At 41.2% G+C, this 18,502-nt stretch overlaps 2 protein-coding genes and 1 non-coding gene across 3 annotated transcripts; all 3 read right to left on the bottom strand.

Moving 5' to 3' along the window:
* Positions 1–341: 341 nt before the first annotated feature.
* bod1l1 (biorientation of chromosomes in cell division 1-like 1) lies at positions 342–13,528 on the bottom strand. The gene is made up of 30 exons (XM_062393478.1): positions 13,303–13,528; positions 12,485–12,609; positions 12,189–12,379; positions 11,553–12,047; positions 10,829–10,978; positions 10,556–10,707; positions 10,367–10,463; positions 9,811–9,937; positions 9,663–9,726; positions 7,748–9,551; positions 7,591–7,652; positions 7,354–7,477; positions 6,835–6,957; positions 6,704–6,747; positions 6,571–6,622; positions 6,406–6,464; positions 6,253–6,328; positions 5,918–5,976; positions 5,738–5,807; positions 5,455–5,501; positions 5,173–5,341; positions 5,004–5,077; positions 4,574–4,700; positions 4,222–4,274; positions 3,998–4,085; positions 3,771–3,850; positions 3,462–3,564; positions 3,194–3,317; positions 2,693–2,764; positions 342–1,336 (listed from the first exon to the last, which is right to left on the bottom strand). The coding sequence occupies exons 1-30, from the start codon at positions 13,417–13,419 to the stop codon at positions 1,213–1,215; spliced, it is 5,052 nt and encodes a 1,683-aa protein (XP_062249462.1). The 5' UTR covers positions 13,420–13,528; the 3' UTR covers positions 342–1,212.
* Positions 13,529–14,415: 887 nt separating this feature from the next.
* On the bottom strand, positions 14,416–14,497 carry trnal-aag (transfer RNA leucine (anticodon AAG)). The gene has a single exon. It is a non-coding gene; the product is annotated as a tRNA-Leu (tRNA).
* A 228-nt stretch (positions 14,498–14,725) lies between these two features.
* Positions 14,726–18,160, bottom strand: aurkb (aurora kinase B). The gene is made up of 9 exons (XM_062393480.1): positions 18,044–18,160; positions 17,150–17,188; positions 16,903–16,984; positions 16,775–16,820; positions 16,464–16,652; positions 16,098–16,236; positions 15,841–15,989; positions 15,578–15,752; positions 14,726–15,337 (listed from the first exon to the last, which is right to left on the bottom strand). Exons 1-9 carry the CDS (start codon positions 18,047–18,049, stop codon positions 15,164–15,166), a joined length of 999 nt encoding a protein of 332 aa, XP_062249464.1. The 5' UTR covers positions 18,050–18,160; the 3' UTR covers positions 14,726–15,163.
* Positions 18,161–18,502: the final 342 nt, after the last annotated feature.

Raw genomic sequence — 18,502 nt, 5'->3', positions numbered from 1 at the left:
TAGCTAATGGTTTAGTGAAATAAGTAATTGTTGTGCTACGGACAAGATAACCTCCAAGCTGATAAGGGAAAGGGAAACCGTTGGTATCTCCTGGAGCTGCGTGACTCAACCAATAAGGAATGTTAATGTTTCGGATATGATAAGAAGCAACGTTAATGGAATTCAGAGAAAGATCTGGTCTTTAAAAGTGGGATTACACAGGATCATCCACCGGCTCTTTGCTCAGTGTCAGATATAATGTGCCTGTCTGGAGAAAAGGGAAAGAAGGTGAAAGGGAACAAACATCTTTTGGAAACAAGTGATTTGACAAATAATTAGAAATAGAAATAACAGATCACAAGTAAGAACCTAAAGTGTTTTATATTTGTTTCAAAGAATAAAAAAGGAAATCAATATTCAGCATTTTTACATTAATGAAAAAACGGTGTTAACATTAACAGACGGGTGAGATATCATTATACTGACATACACTGAACTCCAAAACAATACAAAAATGTAAACTACCTTCATGAGAGACAGCACTTTATCTGCAGTGAGTGTAGAAAATATGTTGTGAAGAAGACTGAGTTTATAGAACGTGTTCCGTCATCTTTTTCCTTTCAGTGACTGATACAAATGTTATTTCAACAGAGAGATACAAGCAGAGTATTACGTATAAAAATAAAACCTTAAAAAAGAGGGAGAAACATCTCCTTTCATTCACAGAATGAATAGAAAACAATAAATTCACCAGGGATTCTCAATGCCTCGGTGATTTCTACCTTCTACAACACAACAAATCACAAACAACATGAATAACTATGATGTCTGTGGAGGTCTCTGTCCGACTGACGGCAAATTTCAATCAATCCTCTTTATCTCACAGCACAGCGGCACATTACGCGTCTGATTGGCCAGAAATACTCTGGTTCAGTGGGCATTACTGAATGATCACAGGAATGATGGTGTCTGATCCGAACCACATGTTATTCAAAGTATTCTGGGGGATTTCTCCAAAAGATCCTCAGGTTTACACCTAGCCAGAAGAGGAGAGTGTATAATACTACCCAGAGCTTTTTAAACATCTACAGTCAATGAAGCAGAAACACTTTTAGGTGCTAATGCTCTGCGGAGGCCCCTCTGACCCCCCCAACACCAACACCAAAACTGACTTGAATATGGAGCGCAGCAAAAACAGTGCAGGGGCAAACGGGTCCGCGGCTGTCAGAGGCCTCAGCGTTTGGCTCTCTTGGAAGGGGGCTCCTCTGATTTCTGTCCTCCCCGGGTTCGCGCCGCAGGGGGGCTGGCCTCCCGTTTACGGCCCCCCTTAGCCGCCGCGGCCTGGCCCCTCGATCCGCTGCGGGGGGGGGGGAAACCAAGCAGCAAGTCAGTGCGTTTGTCTTAAGTGTCGTACGAAAGGCTGTAAATGTTTGTCTTCGTTAATTCAAGAGTTATTCAAGAGAAGTGTTGCAATAACCCCGAACGAGCACAAAGACGGGGCTTGGTGTGTTTATGTAACCGCTGGACAGAGCCAACGGCAGGAGGCCGATTTCAGAAGAGCGTTTAGGACTTGAGGACTTTTGAAATGTTCAGGAACTAGATGAATTTAGATTTCTGACTAAATCTGCTCTGAAACCACACATGGACACAATAAAAAGAAATAAAACTAACCCTAAAATAAGGAAGTGAGACAGTCGAAATACATTTTCTCACAGACGTGACGAAAAACACATTTGCATATTCATGAATGAAACAGTGTCCTCCCGAAAACATACGTACTGAGGAGGTGTGTTTCAGAGGATTTCTAACCTGGACATTTTGAGCCATGCATTTTTGTTGGGTCCACTGGATTCTACCTGATCTCTAGCAACGGTACTTTTTTTAGTGGACGTTGGAAATTTAGTGAACAGTTGGAGTGTTGGAAATCAGCCTATTATCCGTAAAGATGAAGAGACTGAGAAATACAGATGTTTTGAAATGTTTGTTTGACAGATTGTACTTACCAAAGAATATTGGCTGATTTGTTTTATATTTATGACCTGAAGCTGAAACAAGCATTTGACTATTAGAAAAATAATCCACAATGACCATTGATAACCGATTAACTGTCAGTTATTTTCCAGCCTCTGGGATAAATATTATACCACAGACCAAAGGATGATTAATTCAGTAATGGTCAGATTAATCAATAAATAATCACCCCTGGCAGACCAATTAGTCATTCAAATATATATATATATATATATAATTTATATGTTGTGTCTGTGGTGATCTATGAGTGTATTGAATTTATAGGAAAATCTATGCAGTTCATTAGTAGGAAATTTATTAATTTTTTAGGTGCAATTTGTGATAATTTATGTTGTCAGACTATTTCAGGATTTCCTTTGATTTGTCATGTAATTAGACACAAAGCCTCCTCTTCCTAAATCCAATGTAAAGAAGTTGACTTATTGTTGATAGACTGTGACAATGCACCTGTAGACTAACTCCCGGTGTTTATCATACCTTTCCTTTTCAAACAGCTCTGGCACTGCAGCAGGATTTCTTATTTTCATTCTGGACGCAAATAACTTGAAAACGTTTTGAAAATTCCAGGAAGAGGTTTGGTGAAACGTCCTCTTTCACAGGGCGGCAGGCGAGCAGGCGGGTTTCTGTCGGATTCTCCCAACGAGCTCGCTGGTTCTGCAAAACCTCAGTGAAACAAACTCACCGTGTGCCAGCTGCGGTCTCCTCTTTGCCGCTCTGTCGACTTGCCCGGGTGGAGGGTTTACTTGGCTTGTTTCTGAGAAGCAGTAAAAACAAATATGAAACAACAGTTGTTGCTTTAGTACTAAATCTCCTCGGCTCCGGTTTAATAGGATGTGACAGTGATGATGCCTTCAGAGTGCAAACACTCAGCTGGGAAATTATCAAAGATGCATTCATCACATCTGACTTCAGAGGACTTCAGCTGTACAGGCTCATGATACAGAGCCTCAGAGTTTTAAGTTGCTGTCTTTGCACTGACGACCTTGATTTCATGACACGTTATGAAATACAAACCTGTCGTCTGTTGATTTACAGAGCAGAACTTTTACTGTAGATGATCTTAACAGACAAACTAATCAAACTGTGTTTAAAATGCATGTTTGTGTTCAGACCTGATATGTTCTCAGTATGTTTCTATCAGAACGGTGGTTGTGATTGTTGTGTCCATGAGCTGTTACTTTACCTTTCAGCCTCCAGACGAGACGCTAACCGTGTGGTCGCTCTGGTTGCAGTTCCTTTCCCTTCCTCACCGTCCTCCTCCTCCTCTTCATCATTCTGCTCACTTTCTTTGTCTTCTGCCTTTTTCTCTGTGGAAAAGATGATTGACAGTTATGGAAAACAAGGATTTTATTTACGTGGGCTAGAAACATATTTTGAAAGCGACAAATTGCTTTTTTGAATATAGAACTTTTGCCTGATAATACTTTCAAGCGAGCAGTAAATGTTCTCACCTGAATCGTCTGTGGCTGCTCCTGCTGCCTTCGAGGGCCGCCCTCTCCGGACACTCCTCTTTGGGGTCATGTCCTGGTCCTCCTGCTGCTGCTCCTCCTCAATCTGTAGAGAAAAAATAACAGGCTCTTACTAAAACATATTGTTTACATGAATCAGATTTCAGTTTCTTGGGTGAAAAGAATAAACAAGACACTATTAGACTTTTAAAGGAAAGCGGTTAAAATCAAATAGTTCATGTCACTAAACAAAGCTGATTCAATGGATTCAGGATATTTCAAACTAACATTTATATTAATATGCAAACGTACATCATCAGGTTTCCTCTCACTGCTGCTGCCCTCCTCTTTGACCTCCTCCTGTTCCTCTGACCGACTCACTGAAGAAGCACCTGAAAAAATGAATGTACAATTCAGAGACAACAATCATTCAAGTAACTTGTTCTTTATAACTGATGTGGTTAAAGGCCTCTGGTCTAATTTCACTCTTATATAACTTGTATACTGTACTGTGGGTGATTGTATGTGAGCTTTCTTACCACTGTCTTTTTCTGACTCATGCTCACTTTGCTCCTGTTGATTGTTTTCCTCCTCTTCGTCTTCCTCCATCTTGTTTTCCTGGGTTTCCTATATGAACACATATCAAGACACACAAATTACAATGTGGATAAAGGAAACTCCATCTTTCATGAAAGGGATAAAGGAAGTGGATAGAGATGAAAAAAACAGGATCCTGAAGAGATAACATAACAACAACTCTCACCTCCACAGATTCATCCAGCTCTTCTGACCTCTTTCTCTTCAGTGATGGTTTACCTGGAAGAGAAATATAATTTATGAAATCTACTTCACACTTTTGCTCATCATCTCTTCCTGAATACGATCAGCCAGAAAAAAAATGGTTTAGTTTTTACTAATGGAAAAGATCCCAGTCCCCCCTCATAAAAACTCCAGCTGCCATATTACAGGTTGTTTTACAGGTTGTTAACAGTGATGACAGCGAAGTAGAGACACGCAAATTTGTGCAAATATTAACTGTTGAGATTTGGTTCACCTATTCTTTACGTTGGTAATTTCACCTCAGACATGTGACTTGAATTTAAGAACTAACTCACGGATTTCAGTCGTCTCTCTTGAGCCTGAGTTCCCTGCGTCTTCACAGTCGTCTGGAACAGGAGTCAGCAGGTGGACCGGACTTCCCTGTTCATCACTTTCCTTTGGTGCACTTTCACCTTCAGTTGTCTAGAAATTGGGAAATTTAAAAAATAAAAAAAATTCATGGATCCTGTTGAAATAAATCAGGCATTTATATTTTTGGGCCTGATCGAGTTTAAGGGGACTGTAGTAGAATTTTCTACAGAGCCAATTGGGTGCAGGACACCAATTTGGTCCATAGGTGTCATCATTGGGCTTTAAGTTACTTGTCATATTGGTAAGAACTTTCACTCAAGGTACACATGTTGAACATCGAACAGTGTCAGAAGCACAACAAATAAACCTGGTACTGTTACATGTTGAATACACGGTGCACTGCTCTCAACAAACCTTCTCTTCAGGTTTGTCTGAAGTGGTTTGATCAGCGTCCTCCTCGTCTTTACCGTCGTCTTTCTTCTGATTATCTGAAGTCAAAAACCAACAATAGAAACTTAAGATACTTGTAAATAATTCTATACTCAACAACGACTATATTTCTTATTTAAAGGGTGCAGTTTACCAGCAGTGGTTTCTTTGGATGCGGCTCCTGAACGTCTCCCCCTGCGGCTCGGAGCCTCCTCAGACTTTTCCGGTTCTTTAGGTCGGTCCTTCTCCATCTCCTCTGATGATCTGGATGATCGTCCCCTGCGAGGTGTTTTGACTTCTACGACCTTCTCCTGCTCTGTTTCCTGTTAATATTATTTTTCAAAGTGAGCTAAACAATATCGACTCAAGTTAAACTGAAAAATGAACCCGTAAGGGTTGATATTTCTTACATTACTACAATGAAGGTTGTATTTACCTCAACAGACGGTTGATTCTTACTTTGCTTCTCATCCGTTTCATCACCTGATGAAATACAAAAACATATTAATAATCGGTTGAAACCCTCATCAAGACAGGTCAGTTACTCAGTGGATTCAGTTCATCCATGAATGGTTAGAGGTTAATATTGTTTTTCAGAAATTATTATTAAAAAGCTAATAATATTAATTCTTAAATCTTATGACAATTCAAATAGTAATATGGTTGCACAAGGTCAGACAAAATAAATTGGAATAATCTCTGAATCTCTGCTACTTTACCAGATTCCTTTACTGCTGCATCTTTCTGACTGGACAGTTTTCTTTTACGTCTTCCTCTTCCCTCCGTCTTCTCCTCATACAAAGTAAAGCGGGCATTAGAACAGACTGACATTTAGCAACACCTACATTCACATAATTACGATCTGAATTTCATCCATGCAGTCCCCGAAAGAAAATTACCTTCTCTGATAGGGTGGATCCGTTCTCATCGTCATGGCTGTCTGTGCTGGATATGCTGCCTGAAAAAGACAAACAATAAGTGATGAATGAGTGAAGTGGAAGAGAAAACTGCATGAAAATCCGTTTCTGTTGAAACTCCTGAAGGTCCAGTGTGCTCTTTATGACTCGTGTGAAAAAACAAGACAAGAAAATTACTTTAAATAATAATACACACAAAAATAAACCCATAATCCTTGTAAAACATCCCCTGCAGTTTTTTCAAACTGTAAATTATCTTATTATTAATATTATTAATTAAAGTGTTCAAAACTCTTTCTATAGGTCACATGACTCACTGATCTGTTTGACGAGTTTGGACTGAGGCCCAGGTTTTGTGACCTCCTCCATCTTCTCTGGAACATCAGTTTCCATCTAAACAAAGTTCATGACAACATAAGGTCAACAAAGTAAAACATAATTCAATGTGAGTATTAAGTTTGAACACTTACAGATTCATTCTTCTCATCTGCAACATTTCCCTCTTCCTGCTTCTTACTCTCATGTTGGACTAGTGGTGAAAAGAAGTTGGAACATGGATTTGATTAATTCCCTTAAGATTTGCATTGCATAAAGTTCTATTGTTTTGTATTTGTATCTGTTGATAAAATATTTACTGTTGTCCGTTTCCATCTTGGCCGGGTTCTCCTCAGGGACCTCCTCCTTTGCCTATTGAAAGATATATTTGAATTTTAGTCTCAATTGAAAACACGCGATTAAAATTTGTGAAACACTGATTCCAATCCTCACCTCGGGGCTCGTCTTTGTGTCTGAAGGATCTGGATCACATTGATCTACATTAAGGAAGGGGTATTAAATGAATGATTACAAATAAAACCATGTTGTTCTTTTAAACAAGTCACAAGATTTCAAGCAGTCACCTTGTTTACTGGAAATGTCAGAGACTTGTTCTGGGGCATCAGAAACAGCAGCCTCTGAGTTTTCCTCTGAGATTCCTGTGACCTCTTCTGTCTCAGACGCAACAGCATCAGCAGCTGAAATGTCTAAGAAAGTAATGAAGTTAAATCTTTTATCTACACTGTAAATATTGCATATATTCATGCCACTAAATATTTTATGTTATACAAATACTTGTCAAACTTTTTTCTTTAACAGTAAATTACAACCCGTGTGTGTGATTTTGTACAACAGCTTGTGTATATCTTTTGGGAATGGTTTTCATTTAAGTCATTAATGTGTTCTACCACACCCCCAAATTAATTAAATTATGTATTATGTATTTATGTTATGTGAAATAAACTTAACCAAACCATGAGGTTGATGCACAAAGACTGGTCGGTGTAAAAGATTCTAATTTTCACATTCACAAAAACAATTATATTTGCACATACAACAGAAAAATACAACAGGAAAGATTCAGCTGAAATCAGTAAAGTTACCTTCTTTGTGGGCTGCTGGTGACGCCAGCTTCTCATCCAGCTGCACTTCAGGAGTCATTTCTGCCACGTTGACTTCATCGTCTTTCGAAGAAGCCTGAGGTTCAGTCGAGGTGGTGTCGTCCTCCTGTGAGACAATATTTCAATTAGTTACTTTTTCTTTTGATCAAAACGACGTTTACTGGGACCAGCAAAATTGTTTAATGCATTTGAATTTCACAAAGATGAAAGCTTCTTTACCTTTGGAGCAAGAGTCTCAGAACTTTCAACCTTTGACGCAACCGTTTCTCCCTTAGACTCATCTAGAAGAAGATTCATTTTTGGGATTTTAATTATGGAAACACTCTGACATGCTTACAGAGATAATTATAAGTATCTTCCTTCTTTTCACACATACCTGCACGTTTTGTTTTTTCATCAACAATCTCAGCAGTTTGTTGAGATGGAGTCGGTGACGTCTCAGTGGCTGTGATCTCAGCTACAGCAGCTGTTTGCTCGTCTGCTGGAGGACGCGGCTCTTCCTCTTCAGCCACAGTTGTCTCCATGGGTTGTGCGGCTGTCGGCTCCACTTCTGCTTCTACCTTCGTATCTTGACTTACTAGCCTTTTGGCCATTGCGCTGGCAGGATCCATGGACAGCAGAGTCAGAGCTGCCTCTTTCATTTTCATGTCTGCATCGTGAAGCGTTATCTCAGTGGTCACCTCCTCTTGAATGTTCTCAGGTGGAAGTCTGGCCTCTGCTGAGGTGCAGACAGCCATGAGAGCCAGCAGGGCGTCGGCCTCGGCCGGCACAGCGGGCACGTCGCCCAGTCCCGACTCTGTTTCTCCCTCGGTCGGCTCGGGGGTGATGTCACTTAAGGCGTCGCAGGTGTCGTCTGAGAACGAGGAGGTGACGGTGGTGGTGACCGGCTCAGAGTCAGTGCTTGTGTCTTGGGGAATAGTTTGTTTCTTCTGCGGCTCTTCTGCCTCAACACTCACTGAGGAAGTGGAGGACTTCGAAGATTTATCAGACTTTTCCAGTTTGTCCTCTTTCTGTGTTTTCTTCCCTTCTTGACTCTCATCTTTCTTTTCTGGCACTTTGTCCTTCTTCTCTAGTTTTTTCTTCGCACTCTTAACTTCTGATTTCTCCTGTGAAGGTTCTTCGGACACTTTCTTCTGTTCCTTCAAGTTCGCCTCTTTTTTCTTCTCCTTCGTGGCCTCAGGTTTGCTGACAGATGCACCTCCTGCACTTTTGACATCTGAACTCTGAACTTTCTTATCAGTCTTTAACAACAACGGAATCTTATTTTCCTCTTTGGATTTTGATTTTGATTTTTCCAGGATTCTTACTTTCTCTGTTGTCTTGACTTTTTTGGGATCTTTCTCTGTTTCAGAGCTGGACTTCTTCTGATTGTCTTGATCTGGTTTAGTCTTCTCCTTCTCACCCTCTTTATTATCTGTTGCAGGTTTGAGTTTGTCTCCTGGCCTGTCCTCAGTGTGGCTCTTGGACCTTTTCAGGCCTTCCTTGGGGTGTTTATCCTTCTTCTTGCTGCCGTCTGACCCAGGCTCCATGTCAGACCGATCCTCGGAGGAACCAGCAGAGTCCGGGCGGAGCAGCGGCTTGAAATCACTTTTAACTGAAGGTTTCTCTCCTTTAGTCTTTTCCCTTTCCTTGCTTTTATCCTTTTCCCTAACTTTGTCCTTTTGTTTGTCCTTCTCTGCCTTGACAGCCTCAGTGGATGGAGCTTTCACCTTCTTTGGACCCTCGTCAGCGACGCAGTCAGACGCCTTTACTGCAATTTTCTTCTCACTTTTAACCTTTGGTTTCCTCTCACCTTTCTCTTCAGAGGGCCCTTTCACACCTTCCTTGTGCTGAGATTCTTCCGCCTGGTGTTCAGATTTCTTCTCCTGCTTTTGTTTGAGTTTGGCACATTCGTCAGAAAAGCTGCGCTCTTTCTCTTTGCGTTCCTTGGAGTGAGGTTCTTTACGCGACGGACGGTCAAACTTTCCGAGTGACCGTTGTTTAAGAACCTCCTGGGAACCTTGTTCCAAATCCAGGATGAAGGAGTGTGTCCGGCTTTTGTCAGAAACCTTTTTGGTTTCACTGGAATCTTCTGAAACGCTGCCGCTCGTCCTTCTGTGTCTCTCGTCAGATGAGGCAGATTCTGAGAGATTTCTTATCAATTTTGGTTGTGGGGTCTTTGAAGTAGAAGATTTCCCTTCCTGATTTCAAAGAACAACAAAGCACAATGCTGCTTTATTACACTTCACCAATCCAAAGACACAATCCTGACCTGTGGTGAATCTGCTTTACTCTCGACAGGTTTCACATACCACTTTCCTGGATCCCTCTCCTCCTGTGTCTCCTTTCTTCCTGCTAGTTACATCTCCCTCTTTCCTGAAGCAGAAAATAATGCTTTTATTGAGAGAGTGTACACTGCAGCAGTTATAGGAATTAGAATCTGAGTTTAAAATGACATACCGCGAGTCTAGTTTCCTCTTCCTGTTGAGAGCCATCTTTTTCTCCAGAACTTTCCTTTCTTTGCGAGCCTCTTTGGCCCTGGGTCGCTCCGCCCCAGCAGAGTCCCCACTCTTTTGTTTTCTCCGATCTGTGTTGGAAATAAGCCTGGTTAATGATGTGAAAGTGAAAGTACACAGAGATAATTTGAAGACTTGTCTTTTAGATGGGGATAATGGGAACACACAGCAGGACCAAGCAATATAACACACAACACTGCTATTTAATTTCTCTGACTTAAAGTGGGAGCATGTTTGAAGAGAATCTCGAGGAAACTGTAGTGTTACAGAAACAAAGCTGTGACGAGAGAGACTACAAGTTTAAGGTAAGAAATTTAAGCCCAAGTAGAAGAAAATGATTTTTTCTTTTACCAGACTAAACCTTTATTAGTCTAATATTACTGAAAAATTTCCGTTTTTTTAGATCAAAACATGGGATGAGAAAAATGGAGGAAGACTCTGAATGAAATCAAGCCCACAGCTTTCAAAGTAGACGGCCAACATGTGAGAAATATAATTACCTTGTTCTTCCGCCTGTAGTGCTTTCTGTTTACGCCTTTCTTCCATTCGCTCTCTGTTCTGCTGTCTCTTGAAGAGCCGGTCCTCTTTGTCTTTTGCCTATGAGACACAGTAAAGGAAACAGACACAGATGAATGACGAAGGAGCATAAAGATTCATGTTCATGATCCATTAATTAACCAACAACTTACTGCAGATCTCCGACGTTCCTCCACAGTGACTTCATCGTCCGAGTCACTATAGTATCGGGAGTAGAGGAAGGGCTTGTGGACGTAGGCCTTTCGGCGAGGCTTTCGCTCCTCTTCACCGGAAGCATCTTTCTCTCCTGCTCTCTCATCTTGATCTAGAGAAAAACACAAACAAAAGCTCACAATCAAGCATCTGAACAAGAACATCTGTAGTAGAGGCCATATTGAACACTTCATGATACAGTTAATTATAAACACAAGTAAAAAGGTTGAGACCATCAGACGAAAGTTCCCCATCTTTGGACGAGTCCGATGGCAGCTCCTCATCCTCACTTTCTTCCTCGAATGACGACAGGTCGCTTGTGTGGACAGAGCTCACTGTGATGTCACTCAGGCCATCCAGGTCGGAATCTTCCAGAGAGTATTCTATAGTGTGATCAAATATATAGTTGAAGAAGGAACCAGAGTCAGCTGATCAACTATCTACACATCTCTTACAAATATTCACATTAATGTTTTAGAAATAAAGAAAGGGGAGAGGCAACGGTGGATCAGATATCCATAAAAATGACAAATGTATTTATTATTCTCCATTGAAAAATCTGAAGCTGACATAATTGAATGCCATCAGAATTCCCTAAAGCCTGTTGTGAGATTGTCACATTGATTTGCGTCACCAACAGTTTACAATTAAATAAAACATATAAAATAAGCAAATCCTAACATATTCAGAGCTAGAACAAGCTAAAACTCAAGAGGTTTTGGTAGATAAATTACTTTAATGTGCTGACACATAACACTGTGTTTAACACCAACATTCACATAATTACGATCTGGATTTCATCCACACAGTTCTCGAAAGAAAATTACCTTCTCTAACAGGGTGGTTCATTTTTTAACAAATAATTGAAATGGAAATGTGGTTTTATGAGGAATAGGTTCTGAAGGCAGGTTGCTTTGCCTGTATTTACAGAAACATGCAGAGAACCGATGAGCTCACCTTCCTTGATCCTCTCTTTGGCTTTCTGCTTGGCCTGACATGTCGATTTCTGGATTTCATCGTCCTGCTTTTCTTCTGAATGTTTGCCGATGATTCGGTTGGCGGCCTTTTCTTTCTGCTCTTCCGTCTGCTCCAGAGCTCCTGCCTCCTCATCCTCCATCTTCACCTCTTCTATTGACCCCTCTTTTCCCAGATCCATCTGGTTCAGAGTGTCCTCCGTCTTCACCTCCAGCACCTGGATCTCAGATGCCACCTTCATTACCTCTGACTCTTCCCAGGTTGTACCTTCATCGAGGCTGTCTCCCTCCTCCACGATGACCATGTCCTGCTCGCCGTCCTCCACCAGATCCATGTCGTCGTCTGAAGCTTGGCCTCTCAATCCTTTCTCGGTGCCTGAGCTGGCCCGGACACTCGCTTCCTGATTGAGAGAAGTGATCGTGTCCAGGATGGACATGGCGTCACTGGCTGCTGTCGTCGTTGGAGCAGACGACGAGGCTGTGAATATATGAATATGTTAACAGCTGTTCAATGTGCGATTCGATTGGAAAATTATTTCAAACCACAGGATGAAGAGGGAGAACGATTTTTCTCCTTTACTGGTCAAACATGCATAGCTAGACATGATGTGTTGTTTACCCTGCTCAGGAATGCTGCTGTCTGGCTTGGTCTCTGGTAAAGGCGGCGGGGGCAGTGGCTCTTCAGAGTAGCTGCCCGGCGACAGAAATTCACGAACCACCCTCTCAACTTGTGGCCGAAAAATGTGGTTGATTTTGGGATCCACCACCTGGGCCACGATCCTGTCCACCCCCTGCTCCAGCATCCCGGATCTAAGAAGAACAGTTTGATTCTACTTTCAGCAATTTGCACATTAAAACTAGACATTTAACATCTAAGCGGAGAAAGAAAAAAAAAAATGGTCCATGGTCCCTTACTGGAGCACCAGCTGTCTGATGTTGTTTCTCAGCTGGTTCTTGTTCAGATGTGGGCTCCATGTGTGGTTAGAGAGGTGATTGGACACAAAGTTGTCCACTCTTTGTTTCAGGTTCAAGTAAGCGGGCTGCAGGAGAAAAGGCAAGAGAGTGATCACAGATTAGGAGCAATTAACTTTGATATCTGCTAAAAAGCTGTGGATTAATGAATCAATCAATTGTTAATGTAGTACTAAGTAGTGTTTTGCTAATAAACACTAGCTTCTGATAAAGAATTCATCCACATATTTCTGTGTGGTAACTGGTTTAACTGACAATAATAAAATCATATCACAAAACGTATCCATTCAATGCTTTATTGTCACTATTGTCACAATTTGGTCCAGCGTGCATGGTTTTCAACTCCAGACATAAATAAATAAATGTTTGCTTTGCAGATTTGACATCACAAACCAGTAACACACACCGAGCTGCCACAGAAATGCATCTCAACTGTTAAACGTTAGGATTTAACATCACCTTACTCCCTTAGCCTCTGACTTGAAATAGTACTAAATGAATAGGAATGAATTAAAAACTGTAGCTAGCTAACATGTTAGCCCTTGACATGTAGCTACAGCTCCCTGTTAGCAGAAGCAGTAAAACTAATGAACAACACTGTTTGTTTCCTAATAGCATGTTTGTTTACTGCTAGCATGAAGCTAAACGAGCTCCAGAATCAAACCTGCACCTGCAGAACAAAAAAAACTGCTTTAACCGCTTCCTGAATTCAGACTTTATTGTTAAACATCCCGGGATCGTCGGGTTATGAAGAAGTTTACCTTCGTATCGACGTCTGCCAGACATTCCCTCCTGAACTGGTCGAAGAGCCCCTGGGTTTTCAAATGACTGACGATCATGGAGACGAGCTGCGGGTCTCCCGGTGGTAGACCCGCCATGTCTGAGCCGAGCGGAGGGTAAACTGCTTAAACGAGAGAACACTGGTACAACACGGGCTCATATCAGACCGGGACGCGTCTCGACTCTGTTGTGGTTCATGAAGTTCGAGTCAAGCTGGAGGCGGAAGTGAACTGTAACATGGTGATTTTGAACCGGAAGAGCTTTCAAAACGCGGTTTCCCCTACCAAAGTAAAGGTTCAGTAAGCGAGAGGGAAATTAGATTCTCGCCCAATATAATGACTTATGTTTAATTATGTAGATTCTCAATGTTGAGGGATACGAAGAAAACAACTAAATAAGATATTTGCAATTTTTCTATTTAAACTAAAAACTGAAAGCAAGAGTTGTTTTCCTGTTTTGTATAAGTACAATTATCATATTTAATATATTTAAAGAAATCCTTGACAGATATTTCACCCAGTCTTGAGACTCTCACTGCCTTTATGTCAAGTTTCAGAAGCTTTTACTGTAGAAATGTATAGAAAACTTAAAGGAAGATTTGCTTCTTTTCACTCAAATCTTGCTCATATATATAGTATCCTCGAGAGGTGACACAGATGTTTCACCGGAATCTTGTTCATGGTGACTCCCACTGCCTGTTTGTCAAGTTTCAGAAGCTTTTACTCTAAGTTTAAAGAAGGTTGAAGGGAAACTTAAAAGGCAAGTGTGGCTGTATAATTTGTTATTGGTTTGTAGTCACCAGATCACATGAAGATATAAAAAACGTTCCCTATGTATGAATTTTATTTAATAGTTGGGTATCTTATATTTAAAACTCTCTGTAGACGTGTTAACTTTAACCAACACAGTGGCACATTGTGGTTATTTAGCGACCTCTAGCGTTCTGATCCATATAAAGTCGGATCAAATAAACGACATTCACGTTAAAGGACGCTGATATAACGGTGATTAACTACAGCACGCGCTCAGTGAAGAGGCGCTGGATTATTTGACGGAGAAATATGATAAAAGTAAATTAAACGAAATCAAAAATATGGCAGCGGCGGGATTCGAACCCGCGCCTCCGAGGAGACTGGAGCCTTAATCCAGCGCCTTAGACCGCTCGGCCACGCTACCTCCAGGATAACGTCTGAATCATACGTTCTACAAATACTACTCAATATATATGTTGTATCGTGTACAAATCCACATCAAAAGGTAACTGACTGAATCGCTTTTGTAAATTTAGCTGATTCTGTATTAGACCACTTGCTTAATAATAATAATAATAATTTGTACTACAATGTTTGGTCCTGCAACCACAACCAAATGTGAATAAGGCAAATCATTTTCTAGATATCCACAATAGTTTTATATCATTTATTAGAGTTTGAAGAAAAGTCTTCAGGGAAACAAAACACACTTTCGACCCAATCCCTCAGTACACATCATCTTTAACTATTAGAGAATATATTCGGTTCGAGGCAGGCGGTCTAACAGCACTTTGGAGTCAGCTTCCTCAGATACAGAAATCCAAAACAGAGCTTTTCATTTAAAAAGAGGAGCAGAAAAGGTTTGACAATAAAATAACAAACACCTCCGAGGCAAAGTACTAGACATAGATAATAACACCACACTGTACAACATAAAAAGTCGGTATGCATGTATACCCATCATAAAATGTGCCAGAATAATGGCAGTTTAAAGCCAATGGCAGTGAAGTCAAAAGGTGCCGCCCCAGAGTCTCTTGTGGAGGATATAAAACACCCCTCAGAGGGAGGTAAGAAGGCTGGCCAGGTGGACTCAGGATTTCTTGGAAGGGTAGGTCGGGGGTAGGAGCCGGTGGGAGTTGGCGCGCACCCATGGATGGTCGATGACGCTCTGTAGTGAGAGGCGGTCGATGGGGTTGTGGCGAAGCAGTTTGGAGATCAGGTCCCGGGCACCGTCTGAGACAATCTTGGGGAATTTCAAATCCACCTGAAAATGACAAGAAGATACTTATTCATTTAATCAAGCGTCAGCAAAACCACAATATTCAAATTCATTAGACTCTTTGCACAAATAGATAATTTATGTGAGATTTCTGGATAGAAATGTGTGAATTTCCTGATACACTATAAACATTAAAAAGATAAATTGTTTCAGTTGTCTAGATAGCTCATACGACTAAAAGATTGGCTCATATTATTTCATTAGACGCCAAGAAAGAACACCAACCTTCATGATTCTTTTGTACGTGTCTGAATGGCTGGCGGTTTCAAAGGGGGGGTTGCCCACTAGGCATTCATAGCAGAGGACCCCAATGCACCAGAGGTCCACCTTCTCACTGTGGGTGTGGCCCTCAATCATCTCTGGGGGGAGGTAATCCAGTGTCCCACACATGGTGCGGCGTCTAAGAAGGTGTAAAACAAAAGGTGAGCAGGAAGTAGCAACAGTTTCTAATTGAGCAAAGGTGTGCATTGGTGATGCAGATTCCTCACCTTAGAGAAGGTGCATGAACAGACCAACCAAAGTCGGCAATTTTCAGTTCCCCACGATAGCCGAGAAGCAGGTTCTCTGGCTTGATATCACGATGGATCACTTTCTTCTCATGGCAGTACATTAAAGCATCAGCTATCTCCTCCATGTACTACAAAATTAAAAAAAGGTTAGCGGTGAATTATAACGGCAAAATGCCAACATACATTACAAGCAGTGCACATGGATTTTTTTTTTTAGATCTTTGTTAATCTCTTACCGTGGCAGTGCGCTGGTCATCAAATCTTCCACATCTCTGCAGCTCTTTGTACATTTCTCCACGTGGGGCATACTCAAGTACTAAGAACACCCTCTTGCGGTCATGGAAATAATTGTAGAAGCGCAGGATGTTCGGGTGCCTGAGGAGAACATTGAGTTTATTTTGAGGTAGCCTGTTGTTGACGCTATTTCCAAGACCAAGAGAAATTCATTTTATGTCTTTTGTGAATTAATGGCTAAACCACAAAACACTCAAAGTGTGAGGTTACATGATATTTTATTTCTTTCAATGACTATTAGATCAAATAAATACATAAATAAAAACATTACATTTGTGACGCAAAACAGTATTTTTCAGGAGACTTACTTAAGATGAGCTTGAATCTCGATCTCCCTCCTGAGTTGATGCTCCACACCTTCCTTCTCCATCTGTGACTTGAACAACACCTTCAGTGCAACGATGGCCTGCAGCTTCTTTGCTCTTGCCAGGTAGACATTTCCGAACTTGCCCTTCCCCAGTGGTCGACCGATGTCAAAGTCATCAATGGTAACTTTCCTGTGGAAAGGAGCAAAGACAGACATACTCATGTTAACCTCTCAAATAGCAAAGGCTCTTGGATGGCTGGTTGAAATCATCCATAAAAACACAACTGGAGATGGACTAGTGATTACACTTACCTTGAAGTTAAACTGGAGGATGGGCCAACTAACTCTCTTCCAGGGCCTACAATTGAAAATACAATCAAAACAGGCATTTTTCCCGAGGACAGTTGTTTCTGTAAGTAAGGAGGGAGATTTCTTTTTACCTGCGATTGCACTTTTGTCTGTTTCTGCTCGAGGTTTCACCAGAACACGCTGTGGCCCAGAAACCATGTTTGGGGTTGCAAACTAAAATTCAAAAAGGCAAAAACACAAACTTGCAGCTATGAGTGACCCAATGACCAGGTTGGAAGGAACTAAAACAGTGATCACTGACAACACATGAAGTTTAAATTCATGCAGAGATAAATACAGATAACAAATCTAAATGTGTTTACAATTATAACTACGTACCGGTCTTTGGAAGCCCCTGGGCTCATTATTTTCCTTATTCTGTAAAGAAACACACAGTGGACATTAACTTACAGCGTATTTGAGCTACTGACTGCGTCTCTCTTGACATTCAGGCGTTATCTTAGCATTGAGTCATGTTACTTATTTTAGACAATGCCAGAGGTATGCATGTATCAACTGGTCCTGAGAATACCCAAGATGGCAACTTCATCAGGGTTCTTCTCTGTGTAGACTGTGGCTGGCTGAGAGGTGAAAGAACTCAACCGGTTTCCCTGTTTGCTTGAAGACTTCTTGAATGTCCTTGATTTCCCATGTTCGGATTAGGACTGTACACGTCTGGTATTTTATTATTTCATTTCAGGATGTGTGTCCATGCATCAGATTAGACGATCTCAAGAAATAGTGTGTGTAAAGTTAAAAAGGTACCACTACAATGATAACAGAACCACATTTCGGTGCAATATAAAACCTGATTTATTACCACAGCATTGTCATATTTCAGGATGTGATTTAAATAATCCTTACAGATAAACACTATTTTATCTTCACGTCTCTGTGGTTAAACAATGACGTTAGGCCCCAGTCCAAGTAACACTGTTTACCTTGGACCCGGACTCTATGCCCTGACCCCAGTTCAACAGCAGCGGTTAATTGACATTATAAATCCGCACTTTAGTATTTCCTTCGTCGTGTGTTCACTTTATATTCAACTTGTTGTCATTGTCCGCTAGCAAGGCGTTATGCTACATGTAAGCTAGCTGTGTAGCGTAGCTCCCACACCAAACGTTAGCCACGCAACTCGAACCCGCGTCCACCGAGAGAAACGGTTACAGGTTCCGAGCGGAAGTAAAGTTCTCGTTTCACCATCAGAACCATTGAATCCTTGATAGTTACCTGCATGGTGGCGTACACACGGAGCGTTGCCTCAGTGAAGCTCAGTCCGCTGGTTTCTGCTTCCTGCGCCGCCAACGTTTTCAAAAAGCCAGCCTCGACACACGCGATTGGTTGGTGCGTTTCACACGGAAGGCTCCCATTGGCCAGAGTCACTGCGGGAACACGCCTGTGATTGGTGTATACCGGTGCTACTCAGACAGAGAACCGCCTTCTTCTCCTTTTCCTTTTTCAGCAACAATGGCGGTGTGTTTTAAATATGTATTTAAAATTTTGGATGTAAATATTAAAACTTTTTTATTCCACTATGAAACTATTTTAGAAAAACACATGAAATTAATAAATTAACTATTCAAATGAAGGAACATTTCTTATCAATACTTTTCTTACACATATGTAATTTCCTGAAACATATCATGTTTTTCGGACTTATTTGAACTAGACAACACTAATATCTGAATA

The sequence above is a fragment of the Platichthys flesus genome, chromosome 8 (assembly GCF_949316205.1).
Source record: "Platichthys flesus chromosome 8, fPlaFle2.1, whole genome shotgun sequence".
NCBI classification, from domain to species: domain Eukaryota; kingdom Metazoa; phylum Chordata; class Actinopteri; order Pleuronectiformes; family Pleuronectidae; genus Platichthys; species Platichthys flesus.
This window is presented reverse-complemented; position numbering and strand designations above follow the sequence as displayed.

Excerpts from the sequence above, each read along its gene's own strand:
- bod1l1 (XM_062393478.1), bottom strand. The coding sequence starts at position 13,419 with ATGGCGGGTCTACCACCGGGAGACCCGCAGCTCGTCTCCATGATCGTC. Across the intron at positions 7,478-7,590 it reads CTGAGACTCTTGCTCCAAAG|GAGGACGACACCACCTCGAC; the intron begins GTAAAGAAGCTT and ends ATTGTCTCACAG. Across the intron at positions 5,078-5,172 it reads ATCCAAAGAAACCACTGCTG|ATAATCAGAAGAAAGACGAC; the intron begins GTAAACTGCACC and ends TTTTGACTTCAG.
- aurkb (XM_062393480.1), bottom strand. Across the intron at positions 16,985-17,149 it reads CCAGGGGCTTCCAAAGACCG|TTTGCAACCCCAAACATGGT; the intron begins GTACGTAGTTAT and ends TTTGAATTTTAG. Across the intron at positions 16,237-16,463 it reads GAGATTCAAGCTCATCTTAA|GCACCCGAACATCCTGCGCT; the intron begins GTAAGTCTCCTG and ends TGTTCTCCTCAG.